The sequence below is a fragment of the Hyaena hyaena genome, unplaced genomic scaffold (assembly GCF_003009895.1).
Source record: "Hyaena hyaena isolate Hyena2069 unplaced genomic scaffold, ASM300989v1 scaffold_304, whole genome shotgun sequence".
Lineage (NCBI taxonomy): Eukaryota > Metazoa > Chordata > Mammalia > Carnivora > Hyaenidae > Hyaena > Hyaena hyaena.
This window is the reverse complement of record NW_024080937.1, coordinates 260,256-270,942: the sequence shown is the minus strand read 5'-3', so window position 1 is coordinate 270,942 and position 10,687 is coordinate 260,256. Positions and strand designations below refer to the sequence as shown.

At 39.5% G+C, this 10,687-nt stretch overlaps 1 protein-coding gene across 1 annotated transcript in view; it reads right to left on the bottom strand.

Moving 5' to 3' along the window:
- Window positions 1–469: 469 nt before the first annotated feature.
- FREM3 (FRAS1 related extracellular matrix 3) overlaps window positions 470–10,687 on the bottom strand; it is an 87,429-nt gene continuing 77,211 nt past the window's right edge. The window contains exons 7-8 of the mRNA XM_039248211.1: window positions 4,218–4,367; window positions 470–1,025 (exon numbers count right to left, since the gene is read on the bottom strand). Coding sequence (XP_039104142.1) covers window positions 784–1,025; window positions 4,218–4,367 — 392 coding nt within the window. The 3' untranslated portion in view covers window positions 470–783. The remainder of the gene's footprint in view (window positions 1,026–4,217; window positions 4,368–10,687) is intronic.

Genomic DNA, 10,687 nt, shown 5'->3' with positions numbered 1-10,687 from the left:
AAGATATGACAGGAACAAAGATATGTATTTCAAAATAGTTGGGAAACTTGGATTTATGGGGTATTCACTAAGGTATGCTATCAGTAATTTATATTGCCAACTAAACTTCCTTAAGAACTAATTGGGTATTTTGGGGATAATGCAACTCTTCAACTTTTCTTTCTTCTCTCTTTTAAAACTTGCATTAAAAAATCATTTTATTGTTTTTTTTTTAATCCTCTATAAAAAGGCTTTTGCAAAAGAAGGGAGAGGTGATGAAAGGATTTCTCTACCTAAGTGGCTCTGATAAAAGGACTTGTAGAGGAAAACTGAGGAACTGGCAAAAAAGGAGCTTTCAGCTTATGGGCAAATTTCAGTTAGGGCACTCTTACTTATCACGATAACCTGAAAACATGGAAGACGGTGACAGTATGTATGTGGTTGAAGGGTACTTCACGTCGAGCATCAATTGGCCAAGAGAAGCTGACCCTTTTGTTCTTAACTTTTGATTTAATTGATGACAATGGTTTTCACAAGCTCTAGAAACAAAGTAAAAGAAAATATGAAGAGGAAAACAAGAATACAGTCTAATCTTTTGTGGGCTCAATCCTTTCTCTGTATATGTGCATATCTCTCCATATATCCATACAGTCACATAAACTATATTTGCAAATATCACCATATATATATAACACCAGTAACAGTACAATATCATTGATATTCCAGAGTTGCTAAGCTGTAAATACAGTACAGTTTCATTCTGTTGTTAGGAGACATATTTTGGCTGTTAAAGTCTTTAGTCTTTCAATCAAAGGAGCTACCAGTATTCTGCTTATAGTCAGTGATGGTGTCATTGATGAAAATGGTGGTTTTATTTGGTTCTCCAAGCACTGCACCCACCGGCATCTGGAGTACTAATTCAAACCTCTCTGGACCCTCCAAGATAGGCTGTGCCAGGTCATCAAGGATTGTCACTTGGAATATCTGCATATGCACTCCTGGAGCAAAGTCCAGATTTCGGCTGATTCCAACATAATCTATTCCAGCTAGTGGGAAAGGAGAAGTCAAAAGTGAGACTGTAAGATTCACTGTCCCAAATTTTCCTTCAAAGAAAAATTTCCTTCAGGGAAAAATCACATTCTCCTATGTACGCAGCATCCTCAGAATCATATTTTGTGGCTCAACCCCCAGAAAGAGAAAGCTTCCGTATTCTGTTTAATGCCATGATAGTCTCTCATCCATGAGCATAGGCCATCCTCATTAGTGTTCTCCATGTTGATACCAGACACATCACTTTCTAAGTACTTCCACAAAAATCCCACTGATAGACTGAAGGTTATCTGAAGGCAACTTCAATTTGTAGTGAAGAATTTATCTTTTTAACTTTTAATTGTTAAGGTAACTATCACAAATTTAATTTTCATTAGGTTTCACTCATTCACCTTTGTCAGATATTTGGTTAATCTTATCACATTCTGCTCAATTTTACTAAGGCATGGAGTTTGTGTCACATCCTGCATTATTAATTAGTCAGTTGGTTCACCTGATCATATAGTTTCTTTGCTACTTATTTAAAAAAAAAGTCATCAAATGTAAAGACAGCAATAAATTATAACCAATGGAATGCAATAGAAAACCCTAGGTGATATAAAGACATTAATAAATCAAGGAACAGAATATTTATATTGTCTCAAGGTATCTCTCCATAAAATACTTATTAATTGCAAAGGAAGAAAAATGACTTCATAGGTGGGGAGACCTGGAAGATACCACTTAACCAAGTGATCAAAGTTAATACCACCGTTAATGGGATACATGGAAATGGTGTGACATTGGATTGAATTCAGTGAGAACACAGTGTCATCTCTGCAACTTTCCTGCCAAAGATGCATAGCCTGAATCTAATTATAAGGGAACATCAGACCTGGTGGATCTCGAATGAGGTGTGAGGATTAAACTGAGGTAATTTTATCAAGTTAATTTCCTGATTTTATGTTTGCATTGTAGTCATAGAGGAGAATATCTCTGTTGGAATGGCATTCTAAGTTTTCAGAGAGATGGTTCCAAATTTATTGGCAACCTACCCTCAATGATTCAGGAAAAAAAGTTCTTTGCCTGTACTTGTCACTTTTAAGATTGTTGCAAAGGTATTTTTTAAAAAAGCCATTAAATAATTATACTTAAGAAAGACAAAACAAGATTATGCTGAAAAGTACCAGGGCAGGAGAATAAGGAAAAGAGACCTTTGAATCTTTTGCACTTTTGTTTAGATCTTGAGTCCATTGCTTACTTGTACCAACTATTGAAACTCTCTGAGTATCCATTTCTTTAATTGCAAAATGTGATAATTATTGCTATTTTACAAGGTTGTTGTGAAGATTAGAGATGATATAGCAAATATTCTAGTATGGAGTCTGGCAAATGGAGTACTAGGCATCTAGTACAAAGGGCTTATAATTATTATTTATGTAACAAGTTATAATGAGATAGTATAACTATGTATGCATAATTATTATTGCTAATTACCAAAGCAGATGGTATTCTTTTTTTTAAATGTTTATTTATTTTTGAGAGACAAAGAGAGATAGAACACAAGCAGGGGAGGAGCAGAGAGAGAGGGAGACACAGAATCCAAAGCAGGCTCTAGGCTCTGAGCTGTCAGCATAGAGCCCGATGTGGAGCTCAAACCCATGAACTGTGAGATCATGAGTGGAAAGTTGGACACTCAACCAACTGAGCTACTCAGTTGCCCCACAGATGCTTACTTTGATTAGTCCATCCCTACTTGGGAGCTAGCAGAAGGGTCATTACTTGTATGAAAAGGGATTTATCTAAATGAACTCAAATTTTATTTTCCCAACCACAAGGAAAATAGTCCAATAAGCCATTTAGTCTAGTTATTTTTGTTTCCACAAATGCATAGAGAGTGAAAAATGACCTTCTCTGAAAATGAAGAAAAAGAAAGAAAAGTAAAAGAAGCAAAAAAAAAAACAAAAAACAAAAAAAAAAAAACCAAAAACAAAAACAAAAAACTAAACAAACAAGACAAAACCCCTGTAAAGATCATTACTGGTTTCATGTACCATGTGCTATGATATATTCACTAGAGAGTTATAACATGTGAATTCTTGCAACAGCAAGGACTGTGCTCTAAACCTAATTATCTTTATTTTCCTGAACTGTTTATGGGTATACACTGAAACTGAGTTTACAATTTCAGAGGTAAATATATATTTTATTCTCTTGATGCCTCATTAGTTAGTGTAGACTTTCATATTGCTGGGTTTTATTTGTAGGGTGTGTGTTTTTATTTTAAAATATTCTCATGTGTCTTGGATGTATATGACGCTAGTCCTGAACTAACTGATTGTCCACTACCCAGAAGACTAAGAGGTCCAAGACGACAAATGAGAAAACGTGGGTATCAATGTAGATGGAAATTTCCCTTTCTTTTCCTGTTGAATTATTCTGCGTTTTGGGTTTTTGTTTTATTTTTTTGATAAAGCAGCTGACAGGCTCCCCAGAGGAAGTAGTATTCAGAACTGTCTAGCTCCACTGTCAGCCAGGCCTTGATTGTCCTTATCAAGAAGGACAAAGGTGAGTGGCCATGAGGACATGCTGCTTGACGCCAAGGAAAAAGCCTGAGTTGGAGTGCTAACCTCCTTCCCTTCTAGGGCTCAACAGGTAACTGGGTTTCCCCAGGAGATGGGTCTTGTTCAGCCATTAAAGGGGTATCTTGGTCTGAAATACTGTCATGAGCAGCTTATGGTATTTACAAATATTCTGAACATTGGAAAATTAGTTTGGGTCCATGACAATCCAGTGGGTAACAAATGGATCGTAAAGTCTATTTTGTAAACAGCAAAAGTCATTCCATATGTAGACCATCTATGTGCTCAGGTAGGAGAAACTTAAAATCAGGGCCCATCAACAAAGACCAGGCATACTACACTTAACAGATGAGACTCCACTCTATACATATATCTTGATAATGATATATTTATTATTTTATTTTAAAAATGTTTATTTATTTATTTTTGAAGAGAGAGCACAAGAAGGAAGGGGCAGAGAGAGAGAGAGGGTGACAGAAAATTCCAAGCAGGCTCTGTGCTGTCAGCATAGAGCCTGAGACAGGGCTAGAACTCATGAACCATGAGATATGACCTGAGCCAAAATCAAGACTCAGATGAACTACCCAGGTACCCCATGACACATTAAAAAAAAAAAAGTCCTCTCACCTTCTGCTGATGCTGGCTCTGTCTTCCTGGAGCGCACAGTGACAGATGACACTTGCGAAAGGTCAGTGCCTGTCCTCCAGACAGAGATCTCCACGGAGCCAGCACTTTCATCGACATGGTACTCGGCATTCCCAAAGTGCAGGGTAGGCTCTAAGGAGGCATCAAAGGGCAAATTAAGAATACTTCAGTCCACCATGCCAACTATCTTGTTGGCTCTGTGACCCTGGGTGTTGTCACAGTCATCAGACTAGACAGATCTCACAGGCTGGAGGAGAAAAGATCCCACAGGCTGGAGGAGAAAACACACACACACACACATGTCAGAATCACATGCCACAAATTTGACTCCAGGAGGTGCAGTGAGATAAGATCAGTTAGAATTCTACTCATTTTTCTGTTTCAAGAGATTTCTGTCATATAAAGAAATTTCTCTGTTGGGGAAAATTGGCCAACTAGCTTTAACTCAGGAAAGTCAGCTATTGTTTGGGAAAAGATGGTGGGGAATTTAGAAGACTTTTTCTCAGGAGAAACTCCTCTTTATGTTGAGAGACAGTCTAGCCAGGGTTCTGAATTTGGGGGCTGCTGTTCCTTTCTTCATGACATTTGCTGATCACAGGGATAGGCAGAAATCCTGGGGTGTGGCAGGATTCCATCAGCTGAGATGCCAGAAGCGCTTCCCTGGGGGCAGAGAAGGGGCTCCCTAGAAAAAGACGGTCGAAGGAAGCCAGAGTGGGCCTCAGACTTCGGTGGGGTGTGGGCAGGTGGAAGAGGAGCCTCCATCTCCTGAAGGGAGGAAAAGTTGGACAATGAGAAAGTTAGGACTTTCATGGGTATACCTTGTTATATCTTGTTCTCTGTGTTGTAAAAAGTAGCCTATGAATTTAGCTGGCTATTTAAGGCTTACACAAGGTTTAGCTAGCTGTTATACTAGACAGTTATACTGGCTGTCTTGAAAAGGTTTTGAAAAGGTTTCAAAAAAGTTTTGAAATGAATATTTGTTTAGACTGTGAAACCTGGAGGCAAGAAAAAAAATGTAAACACCAAGAAGCAGTTTCACGATGGAGGAATGACCTCTGAGATAGTAAATGGAAGATTAACATTACAGAGATGAGACCTCTGCAAGCATAATGCAATACAGGAGCATATCTGAATTAAATTTAAAATTTGGAAGGTAGAAATCAAATTTAATAAGCATTATTTACTCAGGATGTATTTTAGTAGATTTCTTAATGCTGAGGAAAGTCTGAAAGTTTTACCATGGTATACAAGACCTCTCCTTCTCTGACTGGAGTCAATTTTTCTGGAATCCCTGGGTTCAACAGGTCCTGTGCCCTGCTGCACCAAACAGTTCACTGTGTACCCAACACACTGTGTGTTTATGGGCCTCCATTGTTGCTGGTGATGTTCTCTTCGCTGGAACTCTCTTCCCAAAGATCTGATTTCACACATTTCTACTCATTCTTTCAGAATGGGAATAAGAGTTACCTGCTCTGGGAAGCCATATATAACTTCCTCAAGAAATTCGGCATTCTTTACCCCATGCTTCCTAATGTTCTGAGTAGTTCTATGCCTGAGATGATGGGGCATACTTGGGAGGCCTGTGCTCCCAAGAGAAGGGGGGGCATCCTCTCTTTTCTTCTTGCCTAGACCTTTCATGCCACCTTCCCATTGCTGCTGCTGAATGTTTTTGATACATCCAAGCTTGGGACAGGAGAGAGGAAGGAGAGGCAAGAAGGGTGGGGAAGTTCTTCCTTAGTGGGTATCATCATGGTGATGTCACGCTCTGGTCTTAGATGACAGAAGAAAACGGATTCTCTTTGTCATGGGCACTTTTGTGTGTTCTCTAGAGAGCCCTCACTCCCATAGTTGGATATTTCTCATTTGTTGTTCCCTTGATGAGGATGATGCATCTCCATTCTTCTGGGTCACTTAATCCTTCATCAATTCATTAGCATTGGCAGTGCTTCTGCTGAGGATCCTTCAACCCTCTAGATGGCGCCTGCAGATAAGACCTAAGACAAGTCCATTCTGTCTCTCCCGAGTGCCTGGCTCACATATATTTTGGCAACCTTTCTGCAACCATTGCCTTGATAAACTCTAGTAATACTGCCTAATCCTGATGCAGCCCCTCTTTTCTGCTCATCCTTCAGAGCAGCCGACCAGCTTTTCTCCTACATTGTGATTTTCCAGGTAGAGCCAAACGTCAATTCACTGTGTCCTCCATATTGTACATGACACACATTACTCCCCAAATAGTCTCCTTAGAACTCCTCTTGTTTTTTTATTTTTATTTTATATTTATTTGTTTTCTTAAATAGCTTATTGTCAAGTTGGTTTCCATATAACACCCAGTGCTCATCCCAACAAGTGCCCTCCTCCATGCACATCACCCCCACCCCCATCAGCCCTCAGTTTGTTCTCAGCATTCAAGAGTCTCTCATGGTTTGCCTCCCTCCCTCTCCCCAACTATTTTTCCCTTCTCCTCCCCAATGGTCCTCTGTTAAGTTTCTCCTGTTCCACATATGAGTGAAAACATATGGTATCTGTCCTTCTCTGACTTATTTCACTTAGCATAACACCATTGAGTTCCATTCACATTGCTACAAATGGCCAGAGTTCATTCTCATTGCCATGTAGTATTCCATTGTATAGATAAACCACATCTTCTTGATCCATTCATCAGCTGATGGACATTTAGGCTCTTTCTATTGTTTGGCTATTGTTGAAAGTGCTGCTATGAACATTGGGGTACATGTGCCCCTATGCATCAGCACTCCTGAATCCCTTGGGTAAATTCCCAGCAGTGCTATTGCTGGGTCATAGGGGAGTTCTATGGTTAATTTTTTGAGGAACCTCCACACTGTTTTCCAGAGGGGCTGTACCAGTTTACATTCTCACCAACAGTGTAGGAGGGTGCCCGTTTCTCCACATCCTCGTCAGCATCTAGAGTTCTCTGATTTGCTCATATTAGCCACTCTGACTGGCGTGAGGTAATATCTCAGTGTGGTTTTGATTTGTATTTCCTTAATGATGAGTGACACTGAGCATCATTCATGTGTCTGTTGGCTATCTGGATGTCCTTTTTGGAGAAGTGTCTATTCATGTCTTCTGACCATTTCTTCACTGGATTATCTGTAGAACTCCTTCTCTCTCTTAAGGTGCCTAGGTGACTCAGTTGGTTAAGTATCCAACTTCAGTTCAAGTCTGGGTCTCACGGTCCATGAATTCAAGCCCTGCATGGAGCTCTGTACTGACAGCTCAGAGCCTGGAGCCTGCTTTGGATTCTGTGTCTCTCTCTCTGCCTCTTCCCTGCTTGCATGCTCTCTCTCTCAAAAATAAATAAATGTAAAAAATATTTAAAAAAGAGAACTTCTCTTGATTTATGACCTCTGTAAAAAGTTAAAATGTTAAAGCTACCAAGCTAACACGCCATTCTGTGTTTTTATTAGAACCTTACATACTTCTCAGGGTCAGGGACTAGAGTCCAAGTGTCTTTGTACCCCAGCAACACAGAGGCTGGTGTATTACAAGTACTGAAGAATCTGTCAAACAGATAATTTTAACTCACTTCTGTTATATTTTGAACTTATTACAAAGGTTTTTTTTTTTTTTGAGTTGGGACAAAGTGATCTGATTTTTTAGCACAGAACTTATTCTGTATTATGTATAGGGAAGGGGAAGAGGTGAGAAAGAAAAAACATATTTGGTCACTTATGCTGCTATGCAGAAGAAAAATGTACCAAGCCTCTAGGAATATAGTCAGATATAAGATGTAAGAGTAGGATTGTGCCTCTTAGAAGAAAAATCATGAAACTCTTCTGAGATGCTCTGTGTATAGAGCATCAGGAGATTTGTTGAAGTAGAGAGAAGACTCCTTTGTTGCCCAGCAGTATCTCCAGTTATCTTTGCTGTAGCTCTGGGGCGGTGGCAGTAATCCTTAGGGTGGGCCATCATGAGAGCACGATGTTGTGACCACGTCATACTTAAGTTAAATTGATTCCACAGCCATTGATGTGTTTTTATCTCCTTTCAAAGAGAATGTTCTTTAAATGGAAATAGGGAAATGGAGTACGACAAGTTGGGAAGTGAAACTCTCAAAAGGGATCTGACCTTCACTCAAGGTGTATTCAATGTTCAGATTCAGAGAAATTTCACGACAAGATCCAGAAAGGACTTTCAGACGAAGCGACAGATGCACTATAGGTAGATTTTGAGAAACCACTCAGAACAGGAGAGATGTCAAAAGATGGGAGGTAGGGAAATATTTTTTCAGTTGCCTCAGCAGAGAAAATAAGATCTAGAGGCAAACTGGTAAGCCTAATCTCTAGAAAAACTCTCTAACAGTTTATTTAAAATGATTCCTGAATTCTTAGAAAAGAAAGAGGCAATGACTATGGGTCACTGTGAGTTCTTTAATATCAGGCTTCAGGAAGTCAAATTCGATTTTTTTTTCTTCAGTTAAGCATCTACTGAGGGTCCTCTCTGTGCTCTAAGTGCCATGGTAGCTACTGGGGATGTAGAGGAATATGGATTCTTTGCTGTCAAGGTGTTTTTGGTGTAAGAGGGCAGCCTCACCAATTTCAATCAGCTGACCCCCGAGTGGTTGGACAAGAGAAGGTCCAACCTCAAGGCTCAAAGGAGGAGTCCTGGGAGAGATAAAGCTGTGCTGGATCTGAAGATGAATCCAGAGAATGGATCAGTGGGAATGCTGGGAGGAATGTTCCAAACAGAGTGGCTAATAGGGAAAAAGGCATATGAGCCTGAAGAAGCCTAGTGCCTGGGGAGAAATACAAGCATTTGATTCCTAGTGACATATGAGATGAGAGAGAGTAAAGGGATGTTGGGAATGAGTTAGAGAGGAAGGTAGAAGCCAGATACTGCAGGGACTTGGGTCAATGTGAAGTAGATGGGTCTTTACTTTTTAGACTCTATAGAACGTGGGAACTGATTTTAAGCAGTAGAAAGGTGGTTGGTTTTTGTTGTTGTTTTCTGTACATCTGTCTAACTTCAGTGTGAGCTACAGATTTAAGGAAGAGTTAAGATTACCAAGTAGGAAGCTACTGCAATTATCCAGGTGACACATGAGTATGATTTGAAGTACATACTAGTATTAAGGTTGAAGGGGGAGATGAACGGGGTAAGTGCCCTGAGCAGCACCCAGTGGTTGGAGGTAGGCAGCTGCTAGAACACCCTGGGGTGTGGGAGTGGAGCTGTCAATCACTTCGTTGGGAATATAGGAAGGGGAATAATCTCAGCTAGGGGTAAGAGAGGGCAAGATGATGACATCTGATGGGATATCCAAGTAGACAGGTCTAGAAAAGTTTAGTCTAGTGTGTGAATCTGGAGTTCAAGAATTAGGGCCCAAGATAAGATTTGAGGGTGTTAGCACACAAGTTTGAGTCCATCCTGTAACATGATATAACCATTCAATATGGATGAATAAAGAGAACTGTAGTGGGGGAATCAAACTTTAGGGTGACCGGCAGAGGGGAAAGAATCCAAAAGAGAGAAAGAAAGAAAGAAAGAAAGAAAGAAAGAAAGAAAGAAAGAAAGAAAGAAAGAAAGAAAGAAAAGAAGGAAGGAAGGAAGGAAGAAAAGAAGGAAGGAAGGAAGATGGACAGATGAACGAACAAATGGATTGATGGCAAGAGGAATAGAACCAGGGGTATCAAGAGCAGAGAGCTGAGAAGAATGAGTGGTCACAATGTCAAATGTATTAAGCATTTCCAGAAAGATATGTGCAGGACAACAGTGGCAATCAGTGTAAAACTTTTTTAAACCGCAAAAAGTGAACAATGGCATCCAAGTTTAAGAATAAGAACTGAGGGGGCACTTGGGTGGCTCAGGTGGTTGAGCACCTGACTCTTGATTTTGGCTCAGGTCGTGATCTCATGGTTCGTGGATTCAAGTGCCATACTGGGCTCCGCACTGACAGTGGGGAGTCTGCTTGGGATTCTTTCTCTCACTCTCTCTCTGCCTGCTTTTCTCCCTCTCTCTCTCTTTCTCTCTCTCTCAAAATAAATAAACTTAAAAAAATAAGAACTGAAATAATTTTTTTCTATTTATGAAGCCTGTGGCAATTGTATTGTAATATGAATAACTTTATACAACATAGTGATACTCTTTCTTCTGAATGGTTTCCTGGATTTACAGCACAGAAAAATGTCTTTCATGTTTTAAAACCATTTATGTGTTGAACTTTATCTTGGTCTTAAAACCATTTATGTGTTGAACTTTATCTTGGTCTTGCAACAGTATTAACCACATTAAAAAAAAAGTAGGATGTGCTTGTTTCACCAAAATGACACTTTATGTATGTGCAATTTCTTTATACAATTTTTCTTTATAATGTTTTCTTAAATCTGTCATCATTCTATTCAATATCCATTTAATGATAAAGATACTAATCTATCTGGCAATCTTTATAGGCAAATTTTATGCATGTTATACAAATCTTATTGCCTTAGGAC